This window comes from Xiphophorus hellerii, chromosome 9 (genome assembly GCF_003331165.1).
Source record: "Xiphophorus hellerii strain 12219 chromosome 9, Xiphophorus_hellerii-4.1, whole genome shotgun sequence".
Taxonomy (NCBI): Eukaryota; Metazoa; Chordata; class Actinopteri; order Cyprinodontiformes; family Poeciliidae; genus Xiphophorus; species Xiphophorus hellerii.
Window position 1 is genome coordinate 29,536,543 of NC_045680.1, and position 19,145 is coordinate 29,555,687.

General features: G+C 37.3%; 2 protein-coding genes across 7 annotated transcripts in view; both read left to right on the plus strand.

Moving 5' to 3' along the window:
- Nucleotides 1–19,145, plus strand: part of LOC116726052 (uncharacterized) — a 591,833-nt gene that overhangs the window by 487,191 nt on the left and 85,497 nt on the right. The window lies entirely within an intron of this gene.
- The window catches only part of eps15l1a (epidermal growth factor receptor pathway substrate 15-like 1a), a 138,560-nt gene that overhangs the window by 51,409 nt on the left and 68,006 nt on the right, over nucleotides 1–19,145 (plus strand). For all 6 annotated transcript variants that reach the window (XR_004340523.1, XM_032572523.1, XM_032572522.1 and 3 more), the window contains 4 exons: nucleotides 1,071–1,228; nucleotides 4,436–4,592; nucleotides 9,981–10,043; nucleotides 16,304–16,389. Coding sequence is in view for 5 of the 6 variants with exons in the window: in XM_032572523.1 (XP_032428414.1) it covers nucleotides 1,071–1,228; nucleotides 4,436–4,592; nucleotides 9,981–10,043; nucleotides 16,304–16,389 (464 nt within the window). In the remaining variant the exon portion in view is untranslated. The remainder of the gene's footprint in view (nucleotides 1–1,070; nucleotides 1,229–4,435; nucleotides 4,593–9,980; nucleotides 10,044–16,303; nucleotides 16,390–19,145) is intronic.

Genomic DNA, 19,145 nt, shown 5'->3' on the forward strand with positions numbered 1-19,145 from the left:
GGGTCCTCCAGCAAGATAACAACCCAAAGGACACCTCCAAAAGCATGCAGGCATGGTGCTTGAAAGGGAAAAAATGGACTGTTTTAAAATGGCCAGCAATGAGTCCTGATCTCAATCCAATTGGAAATCTTTGGGTGGAGCTGAAATCTGCCATTGGAGAAAGGAACCCTGAAAATGTACAAGAGCTTGAGCATACTGCAAAGGAAGTGTGGGAGAAAATGTCACCTGAGAATTGGAAGAAGCTTATAGATGGATATAAGAAACATCTGGAGGATGTCATTGCTGCCAAAGAGTGTGAACCAAATATTAAGGAGGGGTATCAATATTAGTCCACATGCTGGTTTTCTGTTTTGTCCTTTGGAATTAAAATATCTATGTTGTAAATTAAATGAATTACTTTGAATTGCTTTGGACTTCTGACTGATAGATCCTGCTGATAAACATTTTGAACATTTCCATTTATTTCTGAACACTCAGTTATGCAAAACATGAAGGGGTGCCAATAATTTTGAGCAGGGCTGTACCTGGTGTGTTACCTTGATTCTTTCATGCATGTTTAAGATATCTTTTAATCTCATGTGGCAGCCATTCAACTGTGCAAAACACCTGGGTGGACCAGGCTCCACCTTCAAGGCACATCTCCTCCTTGGAGCTGGATCATTACAACAGAGGATTATAAGAGCTACTTTTAGTGAAATGCTGGTAAAATTGTTGTTAAAGGATTAACAGAGGATCAGTGTTGTGATGACTTCCTGTACGTGGGGGTTTCAAAAGAAGCACGAGTTTTTAAATTTCAAGGCGTCAAATTTCTTTTAAGTGATATTTTACATATATATAGCATTTTTATAACAATTGAAGGGAACAGTTATAACAATGCCCCTTCAGGTTATTTTATTTTGAAATACTATTTGAAATACTAGATTTTTCTAAATAGTTGTGACACAGTTGTGAACTTTAGTTACACAACTGTGTATGTACAAACAAAACAAAACAGAGTATTAGACTGACTGACAATTAGAAGTTCAAAAGATCACAAAATATGACGTTACATGCATGTTTTCATGTTTTAGCATTCACTGAATTGGGTGGTGCCATTGTCAGAACGTGGTCGCTATGATGACATCTTTCTGAAGACGGACGCAGATCTGGATGGCTTTGTCAGTGGACAGGAAGTAAAGGATATCTTCATTCAATCTGGACTTTCTCAGAACATCCTTGCACATATATGGTAAGGATAGGTTGTCACTATTGTGTGTTTGAAAATGTAATAGACACTGGCAGTCCAGTCCTCTCTACCAAGAAATTCCACTGTGTCAAATAACTTTGTTTTTTAAACGTTATCTTAAAACCTGAAAACCTGTCCACGTGTAAGTAGATGAAATTTTGATTGCTAGTTGGGACTTTAAGTCATATGTTTTTACATTCTCAGTTTTTTTCCTAACAATTCGGTCAAAGTTGTAGTAACAACTACCATACAGCCCCCCCCATTGTCACTCATTTCAGAAATTATTCTATAGATTATTTTGAATGAAAAATATTAAGCCTCAATTTCTTGTAGTTTTGATATAGTTTACAGGTACAGACAGTCCTAAATTTGGTGTCTTATAAAATGTGAATATTATTGAAAAATTAAATATTCAAACCCATGCTATAACACCCATTAGGTAGTATTATTCTATTAAGATTAATTGAAAACACATGCAAAGGGTCCCTGAGTCTTAGCAGGCTACACAATCATAAGGAAGACAGCAGACTTGACAGATATCCAGAAGACAGCCACTGGCACCCTCCACGAAGAGCATATCCTACAAAAGAGTGCTGAATCCACGCAAATTTATGGGAAATTAATAGGATTCAGAAAATGCGGTAGGAAAAGTACACCAGGAAAAGGGGTAACTGCAGCACTCAATTCAAAAATCCTTTACTACAAAGAGAAATTAAAGAATATCACTCTGCTTATTATGCAACATTTCAAATTAAGCAAAAAATGCTCAGTCAGAGTAACATTAATTGGAAAGACTTGCTGATTACAGGTGTTGACTACAAGACTACAGTAGTTAATACAGTAGTCTTGTAATCAGTGACTATAGTTAACTGTTAGTACTGCTAATTGTATTAACTATAGTTACAAGTTTTTATAGGTGCCCGGAGATAGGCACCAGCACCTCCTGACCCCACTAGGGACAAATGTCAGCCACCTGGTTTATAAATAGGGACTTTTCCTTTCTTTTAAATGCTTATGGAGTTCTAAATTAAACTATTTTGAACAGTCCCGAACACAAAAGAGTCCTTTAGTCTTAACACAATACACAGAAAATAAGTGACAGTTTTCAATTAGTGGGCCCACCAAAAACTAAAACCATTGAAAGCCGACAATATAGTCAATAAACCCCGGTTGCAGGCCTGATACTGACGCCACTCACCACTGGTCCTCAATCCACAGTGACGGGTTTATATAAGGTCCTGACGACTCATCTCTCCAGATAACAGTCACTTAATTCACGCCTTTCTCGGTAAAGGTGGAGGAAACCGCAGCCAAATCGGTTTCCTCAGCAGCCCAGCGCAGGCGCAGCTGGTCTCTCCCTCTCCACAGTCTCCTATGCAGACCTCCAGTATCCAGCTCACCGCCCGCTTCTTCCTCGGTCCGTCAGCTGTCCCTTGGCGCTAGTGCACAGCTAAGTTGTTGCACAGTTTATCCGGTTTTCCACCATAACGGCTCACCAAAGTTCCAGCAAACTCCACGGAGTCTTCTTGTCGTCTCTCCTCTTCTCTCCCGGTACTCCCGTTAGCCCCGCCACCCAGTCAACCAGAATTCAGGAAAAGTGTAATCACCCAATAGCAACTGACCTTAGACAGAACAACCCAAAAAACATATACAGTGAACCCTCGTTTTTCGCGGGGTTATGTTCCAAGAAGAACCCGCGATAGGCGAAATCCGCGAAGTAGAAACCTTTATTTTTTTTGCAATTATTATACAATAAAATACTCCATAATACATTGAAAATGAAAAATGATTTTGAAAAAAAAAACAAAAGCAAAGTACAGTAGGACAAATAGTGACTCGCGTGTATTTCACTGCTCTTCTGACTGAGCCGCTGCATCCTGACTCCGCTCTGCAGCGTTTTTTGTTTTTTTTTCTTCTAAAGCCCGTGGTGCAGGTGTGTTTTTTTCGAGAGAAGAACATAGTTATCTGTAGTTGTTGTCGCTCTTTTTTCTTCTGGGCAAAAAGATTCTTATAAACCGACATGCCACCATCAATTATGTTAAATTTGGCAATCTGTTTTACGTACGTGTACATATTAAACCACAATGTTGTTGACACACAGGTAGAGAAGAAGCGGAGAGACTGTTTAGCCAATCAGAATGCAGAACACAATGCACGATGCAAATCAGCGAGACCGCGAAAGGTGAACCGCGATATAGCGAGAGTTCACTGTACACAGCACTCTAGTCTTTCACACCTTGTGTTCAGCTGTACTTTACATACAAACTATACAATATTGTTCGTTCTTAAAGTGACAGAACACAATATTTTAATAGACTTTTTACTTCAACTGTTTATTTTCTTTTTAATGAACTCTTGCTCATTTCAAACTCCTACCAAAAGACTTGGAAATTATTATATTTTATTTTAAGATATTAAGTTGCATACATTAAATTTATTTTTCAAAACAACAATAACATATAACCCAGGGGGTTGCATTTATTTTATTTTATTTTATTTTTTTGCTCTAGTGGCCTTTATTTCAAAGTGTTAGAACAGCAAAGTAGGTAATGAGAGAGAGGGAAGGCATGTGGGAAAGGTCACCTGGATGGGAATCTAACCTGCGACAGCCACGTCAAGGACTAAGGCCTCCTAATGTGGGTTTTGCTTAACCCCTGCGCCACCACAGCACCCTGAATGACCTTTGTTAATCTCTAAAAAGGAAAACAGGAATACTTTGGAATTTGACTCCTCAGCCCTTGACTATTCCAAAACTAAATTGGATGCAACATTTGATCTGCAACAGATTTTTTAAATTTGTCATCAGGGAGTACTGCTACCCACATTGGTGTGATAGTTCAGGACATCACTGAAGCCCCACCCATTGATGTCCTCCTGCTTCTCCCTGTGTATAAGACTGAAATTGTATCTATTAACCCTTGAAAACCACACGACATGTTCAAAAGCCTACAGGGAGTAGAGATAGAAAGTAAGTTAAAGTACTCTCTTATTTTTAGCATTTTTGTAACAGTATTGGGATGACTTTTAAAAACATTATTACACTTTTTTACATAGTTTTATATTCTGACACAAACTTTCACAATGACACAAATTGCACCTGAAGTAACTAGAATCACTTGGGTGATCCTTGTTATTTTCTGTTGGTATGCACAGCAATTCAGCAGTAAAATAAATGTAATTTTGTTAGCTCGGTATTCTTCTGCTCTGCAGGTCTTTGGCAGATACAAGACAGATGGGCAAACTGAACAGGGAGCAGTTTGCCCTTGCGATGCACCTCATCCATCAGAAAGTAGGGAAGGGTATTGACCCACCCCAAGTCCTCACTGTTGACATGATACCTCCGTCAGAGAGAGGAACTCCCATACCTGTAAGTAAATAACACAAACTTTTCATCTGATTCTATTTTAACGAAATTTATCTTCAAAAATCTACCTTAAAATGTGCAATTTTTAGTACCAAATATTGTAAATGTCAACTTCAACAAGAGTATGAAAAGATTTGTGTTAAAACCAATAAAAGTCAGTAATAGGACACATACATTTGGTATATTTTGAGGAGGGCTGCACAGTGGAGCAGTTGGTAGCACTGTTGCCTTGCAGGAAGAAGGTCCCGGGTTCAATTCCCGGCCCGGGGTCTTTCTGCATGGAGTGTGCATGCGTGGGTTGTCTTCGGGTACTCCGGCTTCCTCCCACAAAAAAAAAAAACATGACTGTCAGGTTAATTGGTCTCTCTAAATTCTCCCTAGGTGTGAGTGTGTGTTCATGGTTGTGTGTCCCGTCTGTCTCTGTGTTGCCCTGCGACAGACTGGTGACCTGTCCAGGGTAACCCCGCCTCTCGCCTGGAGTGTTAGCCGGAAATAGGCACCAGCACCTCCTGACCCCACTAGGGGCAAGGGTGAACAATGGATTGATGGATATTTTGAGGATTTAACAGTCAAATGGAAAACATTCGTACTGCATGCATATAACAGAGGTCGCCCTAGACTTTTTTGTTGTCTGTCAATTTGACTGTGTTAAAAATAAAACTATTCCATCATATTCTGTTTTTATCCATCAATTTTTTATTTGTCTGTTGCATTTAATTTTTATGCAGTTAATATTCAACAAGTTGAACAGACAATCCAGATCTCATCACATATTGATCAAGCAGATAACATATCATTTCTCTGCAGTAATGAAAACCACTGGCAGAACAATGAAATGAATCAACTCCACTAAAGTTATGAGCGCTTCACCTCTTGGGGTGTGAACATGCAGCCTTACAACTTCCTCCCGAAGCTTAAGCAGAAATCTGGGCTATAGTTTAGATTTTACCTAAAAAAAATCCAGCCTGATCCGGACCGAGTCCATAGACATTATGCCTGAGCCCGATGCAACCCAACTGATTAATTTTAATTAGAGAGTTGAGCTTGAAATAAACATATAGACATATTATTTTAATTAAGATTTTACTGCTTTCATTTTTAGAGCACCATTTGAGTAAGCAGCGCAACTTCTCCCAGTTTTTGTTAAACATCTTCTAGCACCCTTTTGTTTTTTGTTTAAACTCAGCATAAGTCAAGTTCAAATCTGACTGATAGAAAGGATTTTGTCTCCACAGCTTGAGCAGAGCAGGTTGGAGCCGTGTGTGCATTTACTTGTGCAGCTCACTGCACTCATTACAGTCTAATTAAGTAATTACTTTATTGTTTTTAACAAGGTCTACTCACCCATTAAAATAATAATAACACAACAGCATTCTCCTTACTTTTCTCTGTTTAGTATACACTGTAGGTTTGCTAAACGTGCCATTTCAGCCAAAATTTGCCTGCCCATAACTCTTCAGCGTGCTGTCAGCTTCGAGTCAGCAAGATGGATTTAGTTCAGTGTCCATGTCAGAGATGATATTCAGAAAGGATTTTTTTTATTGATTGATTTAGTTACCTTCGCAATGTACTCTCTGCGTAAAATTTAAAGTGTCCCGCATGTCTCCACCAATAGTCAGGGGTGTGAATTGTAATTTGTCAAAATGACAGACGAGCCTCAGATTTTTCCATCGATTTAAAAAAAAAAAATTACTGGTCAAATACGGAAAATATTGGGTTGCATATGTAATTGTGTTTTTTCACTATTATTTTTATTGCCACTTTAAAACTACAGCATCCTCAAATAAATGAAAAAAATGCATACATTTAGTTAAGAATTTTTGAACAAATAAGCACAATTGAACAAGTTTAGAAATATACATTGACTTAATTTCCAATGTCCTTGCTGACCCCAAATTGTGGGGGCAAACAAACTGCTTCTCTTCCTCCTGGATTGAAACATGTAAGACTTCAGCCTCGTGTGTCAAGATACTCATCTCATGGTGCACATCTGGTGTACTTAAGCCACACACCCTGTGTGCTTACTTTTTAAGCACACAGGGTGTGCTTAAAAAGTAAGCACACCCTTACTTTTTAAGGGTGTGCTTAAAAAGTAAGCACAAAAGTAAGCACACCCTTACTAAAAACTCAGGTGAGTTTTTATTTTACTTTTTAAAATAAAAACTCACATCACATATCATAATCTCTCACCTGAAGAGGTCCATCTGACAGGAGCTACTAAACAATCTTGCTGTTTGCAAACCTCACTGTCTATTTCACTTCTTGTTACAGATTTAATGGGGTGGAATCATATGACTACATACAATACACACTGCTCTTCGTTTTAAGGGGACATGAGCATAGCCTACTTATCAATTGCTGGATTTCAGACACGTGACACGGATGACGTGCAAAATTCAGATGGAGGTCAGGAAGTGGATTTTCTCTGGTTCAAAACATGGCGAAATGGATGATAGCGAGTATGCTAATGCCCTTAATGAGCTGGCACAGACAAGGTATCTCGAAAGAATACGGGTATATTTAGGATGTGAGCCATAATGTCTTGGTAAAAAATACTTGTCATACAATCTTGAGGATTTACCCGATCAACATAACTATCTATCTGGTGCTGCAGACCTCATATTGTATGATGAGCCAGATGACAGCTTTGAAAAGCCTGCATGCATACAATTATTGTGCTTAAGGTTGGGTCAACCATTTAGGATCAAAAGAAGCATTACATTACTATCGACTTGTTTCTGCCAGGTGACTAGTGAGTTGTGCTATTTTAAGTAGTTAGTCTATGTCAACATATCGCTAACTCAAACTACAAGTTAACCCATGTTATTACTAAGTGCTTGACTCTACTTGTAAATAATTTATTTAGCTTCTGTAAACCCAAATTCATGCTAGAGTTTTTTGTTAATGTTGAGGCATACTGCATTTCTACAATGTTAGTCAACCATTTGCAGCAATCTCCAGAAACCCCATTGAAAACATGGTTCGTGGCCAGAGAGAGTGGAGAAATAGTCACAGCCCAGGTTAACGGTAGAGACCCAGTCTTGGGAATCTACATCACCTGCTGCGCTTAGACAACCTAAAAAATCGTAAAGTAAGATGTAAAATGCCAATGTCAGCACTAAGCTAGCTGCTAACAACATTAGCACTCAAACCTTTTCTGGGGACAATAAAGCTTGGGAGTAAAAATAATATATTTTACCTTACATATGAATGCTTGTCTTTCCAAGTAAATCCTGTCCAATAAAATATTTGAAAATACAATTTAAACAATGTGATCCTTACCTGTTAGAAAGTGCTCACTGCAAACTCTGGCATTGTTGGTTTCCGCCTGTTTTTGGCCGTAGATTGCTGATCCACTTTTCTCTTCTTTTTTCAGTAATTTTTTACAAAATGAACTCTCTTATGACCAACTACCTTCGGAACATGAAAATAATGTTTAACTTTCTCTTTATGAGAACGGTTGAAACAACTGTGCAAGATACAGACTTTAAGCATTTTGAAGCTACTAAATGTAAACGGGCTGCATTTATTTCATGACCCCCATCCGCATTTCGTTACGTCAGTACTAAATCACCTGCAACCCAGCAATAGGCACGTTGCAGCATGACCCTCCCAGCTCCCTGCTGAAGAGCAAAAATCTGCTCGCAGACAATGACTACCTTTGATTTTAGCTGTCAAGTTATCAAAATATTCACTAAATAATAATAACAATATTAACATCAACCAATAAAATTGGGTGATAAATGGTACTCTTAATGCCCTTATGGCTACTGGGTATAAACTGTTCTTTAGTCTGTTTGTCTTTGCTTTAATACTCCTGTATATGTAGCCAGATGGCAGCCGTTGGAACAAATTGTGACCGGGGTGTGAGGAGTGCAATTACCAATGCATTGGTTTTAATTCATGCACACACACACAAAAATGGCCTTCAATGGTGTAGCACTACACATACTCGTTGGACGCCTATTGACATTCCATGATCCAATTTACAATGACCTGCAAAGAGACGTGGTACTCTAGCTTGCCTCCCTAGCTGCCACGATCCGGTCCTCCTCTATGACTGACTGCTCGAGTCAGTGATCGAGGAGTCAGTGATCTGACTGATCGTGTGTCCATCTGGTCCTTTGCTGCCGCAGACTAGTACTTGTTGTACTATGTAAAGTCAATCCCAAAGATCTTCTTTGGAGTGCAAATTCAGAATTTATCCTATTCAGATGAAACCATTTGTGAACAAATCCAGTTATTCCATGATACACAGCAACAGCATTGACTCTGCCACAGTGGTCAAAAACTTGTATGCCCTTACGGGCTCAACACCTGTCTATGACCTGTTGCCTCTTGGCTCATATACTTGAGGCCACAACCCCATCTAGTGACCATAAACTCCAAAATACACATGTTTGGCTCTTACGGTCTTGTTTTAATAAGATATATTTGAGATTCTCACAACAAATACATACACATTTGTTAGTTATAGCATTAATAACTATAATCACTACATGCATGCTTGGTATCATACCAAGGGGATACAGCAATCCACGCCAGCTGCATTGACTAACAGGAGTGAATGCTGCAAGTCATGCTGGGTTTCCTTAGAAACTTTTTAATCTACTTAGAATAATTAATTGAGTATACTGTGCTGTTTGGCTCGTTTATCTAGGCCTATGGGCCTATTAAGTCTTTTTATGAGTGGTTTCCATATCTTTATATGCTATAGGGTGTAAGTTAAATTTTACAGTAGGAGAATTCTCAAAAGCTCCTTATACCAGTCAGTCAATTGTTGGGGTATGTTGTAATATCCAGAATGGCCAGATGGCCTTCCTTGCACCATGTGTACTTATTCCTATCATGGTTTGGTTTTCTGTGTGTTACAAGTACTGTCCACTTTAGCTGCCAAAATGTAGTGAAAGGGTTATAATTCTACACCATAACCAATCAGAGGTTACCTCACCCTGTACATCACAACAAAACTTTACACATTTTCAAAACATATGCGTGCACACTACAAGCTCCAAATTACATTTATTACAGGTCGAAGAACCCAACTCTAACCTACCATAATGTGGAGCCTGTGCAGTATTTTTAATTGAGTCTCTCTGTGCACATTGCATATCAGTATATGCATGTTGGTATTTTTTTAAGACTGATGCCAAAGTGTGGTCCTCAATATGCCATTCTAAATCCATTTGCCATTGTCTATGATCACAATAACAATCTAAATTTGACCCAAGATTCTCATGGACATGAGAGATTAATTTCTAATAATGATGTCTTCTAGAAACAATGTCTTTGGGGCAATAACATTTTTATGTATAAAACTCCTTGTTTTTGTTTAGTATGTCGGTAACAATATCTTTTTTTTTTCTCTCTCCCTCTCTTTTTTGGCTCCAGACAATGTCCGGATATATGACTCCAGTAGGATCAGAGATGGTTGCTCTGTCAGAAATGAGAAGGGTGAGTTTAGTCTGTTTGGCTCTCCTGTATTTTTTGCTTCTTTGTTTCATAACTATGTATACACCTAAGCACAAACTTATTATTTAGATTCAAAATTTTGATTCAAAATTCAAGCAAGAATTACTTTAAAAAATGTACATATACATTTTGTTATAAAAATGGTTAAAAAAAGAGAAAAAAGTATACCCTTTGCAGTAATTAATATAATTGGAATTATAGCATTTTCCTTAAAATAAGCATGTTTCCACTGATACTTTGACCATTTTTCCTTTTTTTGACATTGAGATCCAAGTCTGTCATGCTTAAAGGCCCCCTTGCAGTTACTTCTTTCATAGATAGCTCTATCTAAATTTGGGCTGTGTGTGTGTATATGACATACACACACACACATACACACATACTGTACATATATATATACGTACAGTATATCAGAGGTCACGCTAGACTTTTTTGTTCTCCGTCATTTTGACCGACAGCATAAAAAATTAATTTAAAAAAATCAGTCATGTTCTATTTTTACCCGTCAAATTATAATCACATTAACATAGGCTATTTAGCCGCATTTTTATACCTGAGTGAAGTTGACCCCCCCCCCCACCTTCTTCTTCTTCAAAACAGACACAATTGGTGTCAAAACGTTTGTGCTCTGTTTGTGCAGCAAAAAGTTTTTTGTGCTGCCATCATTTAAAAGATATAAAGAAATGTTTCTAGAGGTAATGGTTAGGTTAGGTTGAACTTTATTAATCCCATAGGGAAATTGATCGAATTGATTGAAATTAATCAAAGGTCAACCAGCCACCCACCCCCGCCCTCCCACCTTCTTCTTCTTCAAATCAGACGAAATGGGTGTCAATAGAGCTTTAATAATAATAATAATAATTTTTTATGACGTCACTGCTCTAGACATAGGGATATGAGCGCCATCTTCAGGGGCCATAAACATAACCGACAAAAACAACTGTCTCACAAATATTTTGAATCTAAGTTACTTAAAATGATTTAGCAATGGTACAAACTTGCTGCGTTATTGGATGTAATGTCCGATCACACGACCAAAACAGTAAAAAGATGGAAAACAGACTTTAGTTTCACTGTTTTCCTACCTGGAAACAACGTGAGGAGGCTAAGCTATCGGAGCTAACGAAAAGGAGACAAATGTCCCGGGTATCAGCGGTGAGATGTCCTGATATTACGTTCTCCAACATCGGAAGATATCTACAAGTTTGCTCCAGACATGTCCATTCTGGTGAGTGTCTAAATTCGCTCTGTTGGTGTTGTGTTCAATGGGTCAACCTTGTTTAGGTCGGGCTTCTATTTTTTATGTAGCATAGTCCGAGTTTTGTCAGTGGACATCGAGGTTATTCCATTATTGTGAAGTAAACTATTTTACTAGTGTTATCAAATTTACAGTATTAATACTGATGTGTGTTCTGATATGTCCTCTTCAAGGCAAACCGTCGTATGAAATGGATTCGCTGAATCCAGACTGAATTTGTCACTGGGTTTCTCACTGGGGCCCCTTGTCACCATCAGCATCCAATGCACTCAGTCTAATTCTGGAGCCTTTCCCAACATATCTTCCCCGAAGACACCCAGAAGTAGATGAGAGAAAAATGTTGTTGGACACGATCCTTCTATGGCCTCTGGAAGTCCCACCTGCCTAGCTTTGTTGCAGCGGCTCCTACTTTCCGAGTCAATTAGCTTAGCTCTCAGTCTGTTGTTCTCTCCGGTCACCGTAGCTAGCTCAGCTTGAACTGCCTGTATGCCGTCTCTCAAGGTAGTGGCAGCAGTTCCAGTGATAAGATACACTGGTGGTGGGTGGAAATGGTGGGTTCAGCACTCCAGTTTGTTTCAAGCTTTGTGAACATCACTTTGTACTCTGCTGAGAGGGATTTCTTGTGGTCAGCTAGCGTAGCTGTTTGGACAGCTATGAACCCGAAAATGATTTCTTACTTGATGGTTTAGAATGTATATTCCTACACTGCTTATCAAAATACCCAAATGCTCTGCTTTTAATGGGTGGGGATTTAGACATTCAGGGTTTCCCCCAGAAAACTTGCTAAGCCTGGTGGTCGGGGAGCTCCGAGGCGCTCCACCAGGGTTTTGTATTAAAAGATGTTAAGTTGACAGGAGATGAAAAATATTACCGGGTAATTATGTTACTGGACGACATTGCTGACGATATTTAAACCCACAACTATAGAATCTTAAAAACAACAAATAAAAAAAAAATACAATTAAGATATATATAAATTATTTACACTTCTGTTAAATTCAAATTAAGTCATCAATTAGTGGATCTAAAAACATGATGAAATGCTGATCACATTTAGAACCGGCCCAAGGCACAAATGAACTAAGAGAATGTCAATACAGTTACATTTGATTTAATGGTTTCAGCATACATAAATTAAAAGACTTTAAATGGTTTAATATTAAAATTTAATGCCCCAAAATGCCAATTGCTCAATTAAACTTTATACAACTATTTCTCTAGATTTGACCTAAAGTGAGGTGTCAGGCCAGGTTGCCCGCTCTCCCCATACTTTTTCTTGATCTGCTCATTTACTTTCAGATTTCATTCAACTCAGCCATTCGAAATGTATCACTATTGCTGAAAAAGAGATTATAATTAGTCAACTATCCGACGATACCACTTTATCAATTACATTCAGTTTAAATGTAATTCATATTTTTTTTAAATATATATTAAATCACTCTTAAACAACAACATTTTACAAAAGCAAGCCCTCTCACATCAGTATGTATATGAAAATAACAACTGATGAGGATTTTGACCTCTTTTGCTGGATTTTCTTAATTGACCACTACAGGGCTTCGGTCAGAAAGCACACTGGTCAGCAGGTGTTTAAATAGGTTTACTGAAGAATTATGTCTTAAAAAGGTGCAAATAAATTAATGCAGTTTATCATCAATGACTGCGGCACCGGTCTGAACAGTAAACAGAAAACAGATCAGTTGACAAACGTCAAGAAGAAGAAAATAAATGGAACAAATCTCCTTCAAAATAAAAGGAAGCACTTCAAAATAAAAGCATAGACAAGAGACATCAAACTACTTGAAGAATTAATAACAACTCATATCTCACAATGCATGTCTTTGTCCATACTGTCTGCCGTTTTGAACTTGATATACCCGTATTAGTTTGTTTTTGAATGCTAACATAAGGTCACATGAACTCGATATTTTCCCCAACTCACCTTAAATGTATCAAGTGATGTGACGTGCAGGTGGGTGATAGCCCTCTTGTCTACAGTGTGTGAAATTTCTGTATCCCACAGGATACGAAACCCATTTAAGAAATTTATACAAACTTGGTTGCCTAAATTTTCTTAATTTTTCAACCTTAAACAATATGTTGAAAATAAATTTAATGAAACAGTTTCTTAAGAATTTATCCTCAATCTGGAATTTTATACCTAATTATTTGTTCTAAAAACTTGGTGGCCTTACAACGTTGAAAAACCCATAAAGCTATGTAATTACTATAAACAAATGCTTCTCTTCTGGTCTTTAATGTCTTGCTCTGAACTTCTAAAGACATTTGCCATTCCCATACCACCAAAGGAATATGTGTTTGTTTTTGATGCTATCAAAAACAAACATATATTAGTGATATGAGGTTTTTTTTAATAATTTCTGTGCTGACTCCACCATGTCTGGACCCTGCTGACACTAGTATTGGTCAAATCTGTTTTTCCACTAAAAAGCAAAAAAAAAAACAAAACATGATGTATATGCTTATGTCAGAAGGACATGGTCTCTGTTCCAAATGTTATCTCTTATTGAAATAACTTCGCATCAAGCCTGAACTAGAAAAAATCTGGTGTCTTCCATCTCAATATTTAACTATTAATAAGATCAAAGAGGTATCTTTTAAGATGGTCCATCGTTTTTATCCCTGTAAGTTTTTCCTTCAACGATACAAAAAAGACATTAAGAACTGTTCATTCTGCTAACTCTATGAAGAAGATCTCTGCCATTTAGCCTGGTCATACCGTTTCTCAACAATGTACCATTTGGAAGCAGCTCATTGGCTAAGAACATTTTTTTATGTTTACCCTTTAACTGTTAATCATGACAATAATTAACCATAAATAATTAGTAACTTAAACCAACCACTATTTTCATGTTTATGAGGTGCAACATGAAAATGTTTATTTATTTTATGTTTTATTTATTTTATGTTTTTTAAGTCATATTTAAATTTGGGTTACACGTTTCCAGGCTCAGGTGATGTGTCTGAATCATCCAGAGGAGGAGGAGAAGCAACAATATTTGCTTAGTTTCTACTCTTTTTGGCAAACATTTTGACTAGATTTGACTGTTTAAAAGTCAGCTTATTCATATTTAAATAGCTTCACTGCAGAGTCACATTTGGCATTCAGAAAGAGCAGCAAGCCTCCAAATAAACACACAAAAAAACCCCTAAAAAGTAACATGACGAACACAATAACAAATATGTGTGCGTCTGTTTTGACACAAATGATCATTTCTACTTTTTTTTGTGTCAGTGATCTTTTGACACAAAAGATCATTTATACATTTTTCACAATTTTGTTACTAGTAAATGGGGGAAATAATAAAAAGTCAATTCAATTCAAACTCAGAAACACTTTATTAATCCCACAGGGAAATTAAATGTTGTTGAAACTCATTAATTTAGGTTCTTCAGAGTTATTGCAGATTGTGATGGCTGTTGGCAGGAAAGATCTGTACTACACTGAAACTGAAGAAGCCTCCGACTAAAGATAGTTTGCTTTCCCAAGACAGTCTCATGTACAATATTTGCAGGCACAATGCAGCAAACATTCACTCAAAAAGACAACTGGAAAACCTAAAATCAGTAATACAATATTTAACAGTAAGGCTCTCAACAGCCTAAAATTATACATAAAGTCAAATAAATCTCACAAAAGTGCCTATATAAAATATTGTCAAGTAAAACAGGAAACATTCATTCAACGTCAAATGCAGGTTGCATTAAAATAAACAATCTTAAGTTACTAAATCAAACCTACCTGTGAGCATGGCTAGCTGTTTTATCCTGGTTGTGTCTGACTGAGCGGTTTAACTCTGCAGAACACAGTGAGTAGGAAAAGGAGCTCAATTTTTTCTCTCTCCTCATTTTATCTCATGTTAGAACATAGCAAAAGTTATATTAAAACCTTTTTTTAAATTACATGCTGCATTTTTAAAAAGATGTTTAATGTTTTAAGAAAATACTACCTGGTGGACATTAAATGGCACTATGTCTGTGAAATATTACTCCTCAGTACTGCGTAGTGGCGATCCAACAGTGAGAGCAGAACCCAGTGTCTTACATCGCTGGCACATCATCTAGCACGATAACTTAAATTATTTTCCGGGTTATTTACTTAGCTTTCTGACTGTCGTGATTAAGCGGGTGAGTGTTGGGAATGGTGTGTTGCTCTACTTGCTGTCTGACCGCTCTGGATGTGTTTTTTTCTGCATTGAGCCTCAATATAGCCATACTCCGTAATGTGCTTGCTTTTTAAATATCATATTAAATTCGTGGTGTTCATGCATTTTGATGTGCTTCACCCTGAGGTATTTTTCCGTTGCAATATGCAAACTTTCCATCACTCTCAGAATGTTAAAGTTCCACACAGCATTGCTAAGAATTTGCTGCCACCCGCTTGCGCAGTGTCAAGGAAAAGCAGGCTGCAAAGTATGAGGTGATCTGTTTTTGTGATCAGCAACAAAAGACAGTAATTTGCAATTACTGATCATATACTTTTTCACAGAAATCAGATGATTATGATCAGTGGTTGGTCAATTGGTACACCATTAGTAATTGACCAAGTTCCCCAGAGATGCACAAAGAGATGCATCTTGGGCTGGGGCAAGAAAAAACAATACTGAGGATGGCTGGCTATGTTTTAGGAAATTGCTCACATTGCTTGAAATGCCAGGACACTGTGTTACACCTTCTAAAAAAAAGGACTCGATATGAAGATTTCAAAGTCTAATATTTTTTGCAAATGCGGTGAAATTCATTAATGGGACAAATGTGGTTCCTCCCCTACGTGACTATTTATTACTAAAAAGATATGTACTGCTTGTTTCCTGCTGCATTAATATTCATTCTTTATCTCTGTTTCTGTCCCTCAGTCCCTATATCGTTTACTGCCTCTTAATCCTTTGGTTTTCTTTTATGATCAAAGTTCACTTTCCAAAGGTTCTTACCCCTTTCTTTTATTTTTCTGTGTTGACAGGACAGCTCTAGTTCAGTGGGTTCAGGGGAGTTCAGTGGCATCAAGGAGCTTGATGATATTAGTCAGGAGATAGCCCAGTTGCACAGGTAAGTGGTACTGTTAGCACAATAATAAGCAGACGTTTTATACATCATTGTGAGTTGTATGCAAAAGCTGAATGGCCTCCTTTAAGCGTATGGAGAAATAATCACCTGATGATCCTGATTTATAAATCTCTACTCAGCTTGGCTCCAGCATACTTAAGCTCTCTCTTGCATAGATCTGTTAATTCCCATTCTTTACGCTCAAATAACATTTTTCTTTTGCAAGTTCCACGTGTTCGAACTGAAAAGGGGAAGCAAGCAGTCAGTGTGATGCTCCTTCAGCCTGAAATCAGCTCCAGTCTGAACTCAAGATGTCAGAACTGATTTCATTGGATTTATTTCGAGCTGTTCTTAAAAACAGGCAACGAGATTCTATTAAACAGTGTCACTGCTTTTAAATTGTTTTCTATTGTTTTACACTGGTGCATATGTATTAATTAGTTTTATTTTGTAACCAGGTTACTGTGTATTGCAGACTTTTGTTCAGGTCCCTCTTGAAAATGAGATCTAGATCTCAAAGGGGTTTACCTGGTTAAATAAACGAAATAAAAAAAATAAAAATAAATAATAACTGCAAATCAAAATTATACCAAAAGTCAGAGTTTTGATTCTTTATTTTCCATTCCTTTTCTAATCAGTGTGGAGCTTACGTTTTTTAGTTCATGGTTCAGATGTGCATTTCCTAATTCAATTAGCAAATCATAGGCCCTTTTCACAATTATGTCAGACAACGTCTGTTCTAACCCATTCAGTGTATCTGTACCTACGGTGTGATTTTGTCTAGGGAAACCTGACTGAAAAATTCACGGATACTCTTTGTTTTAAGGATACAAAGAAAGGTTAGATTAATAACAGTATTTATGTGTTAGTTAGCCGTGATATCGTTATCAGTCATTATCAATTCACCATTCTCTAACCGTGTATAAAAGAAACAGCCTCCGATCAGAGAGTAAGCCAGCTAGCAGGAGCTATAGCCACAGTTAGGTAAAATATACACTGCTGCCTGTTAGTGCTATAATGTTAAAAGTTTCACTTTCTCTATTAATGTAAAATCACTGACATCTTTCAACACTGTTGTTAAGAAAAGCATTTTAAATATTGATTTAAGCGCTATCTGTCAAATATTTTACATGTTCTGATGTGATTCATAATTTCTCTTTTTGTTTTGTTGTGTCCATCTTTCTCAACAGTAGCCTACCTAACAACCTACCATATCTGGGATGGTCTTATTCCTCTGTCCATTGAAGGTTCAGTCACAGGGCGAAACAAAAATTTTGATGGCACAAACCTGCACTAGCAGAGCACTAAAAAAGTATCCCTCTCTGGTTTGTTTTGGAGCAACATGGGAGAATGGTGACCTCTGGATGATCTAAAAAATTATTTTTTATATCTCAGAAACCAAAGCAGCACAAAAGAAAATTTTAATACCACGAACCTGCACTAACGAAGTACTAACCACTCAGGCTTAGCTGCAATTTTTCACGTGGGTGAAAAATTGAGGTGAGGTGGGTCACTCACCTCACTGAGCTCTCTCCCTCAACTGTGTTTGGGGAAATATTTCATTAACATTAGTGACTTTTATCTTACTCAGAATTTTGTAGCTACCAGCAGAAGGGTGGTTGTAAAAATTATTTATATTCTTTACTGGAGTTGCCACCTTTCAGAAATCGAAATACAGGATGCGCACCACAACCTGAGTTTGACTTCTCAGAACGTGGTGGAGTAGCCAGTGTGTGATGTTTGCCTCTAGGCAACCAAAACTGCAGGATGCTCCAGCAGCACAGGAAAACAACAATTGTCAAATTAAAAACCATTCTGTATTGTACGTGACAGGTGGCAACCCCAGTCTATACTATAAGAATCTGATTAGGATTAGAGCCTAAATATGTTCTATTTCCAAAACAGATAGGCTACGTAATGTTAGCCAGCTAACAAATTACTATTGCTATCCTAGCATATCAACTAACAGCTAGAAAAAAACAAAACACGTACCTTCATAGTCAAACAGGTATCATTCAGAGAAGAATTTGTCCAGTTTAGAATATGTTGCTGAAGAAAATTTGTTTGAAAATTGTGATATATCTTCAAATCGTATTTTTAGCAGATGTTTCATAGACCAGAGACTGCCTAAACTCTATCCTCCTTCTGTTCTGACTCAATTTACTAATCGATTTACTAATCATTGATGATTAGTAAATCATCAATGATTTACTAATTTCTGATTCAATATAACTTAATGACGTTTCAGCTTCCTTTTTGATGTACACTGTTGCGATATCACTCATGTGACACAAGCCAATTGCCACTGTTGTACATCTTAAGAAATACAATTTATATGTTTTTGGTTTTTTTGAACTGCCATGTGTGACTATGGTGTTAACTATTACAGGCCTTATTTTGTCAGGTTCACTTGGAGCTGGAAATGCTGGAATTCTCCTTTATAACTTATGTTAAATTGTATTAAGATCATTAAATGGAGCATTTTTATCTTAACTTACTAAATCATCAGTCAATTGATAGGTTGGTGTCAATCCCTCAGTTGATAGCCTTTGGAGTTGCTGTGGATGATTGCAGACCCGTGGAAATTGGCAAATTTTATTAAAAGAACATTTAAAGAATTTTATGCTTTGGAATGAAATTTTATTTCAAAACTAAGGACGTCACAATCAGGATTTGTTAATTCTCTGTCCAATACTTTCTCAAAAGTTATATGCTTCTGTTAACTGTGTGCATATAGAACTGGGGGTTTGCAAGGAGAA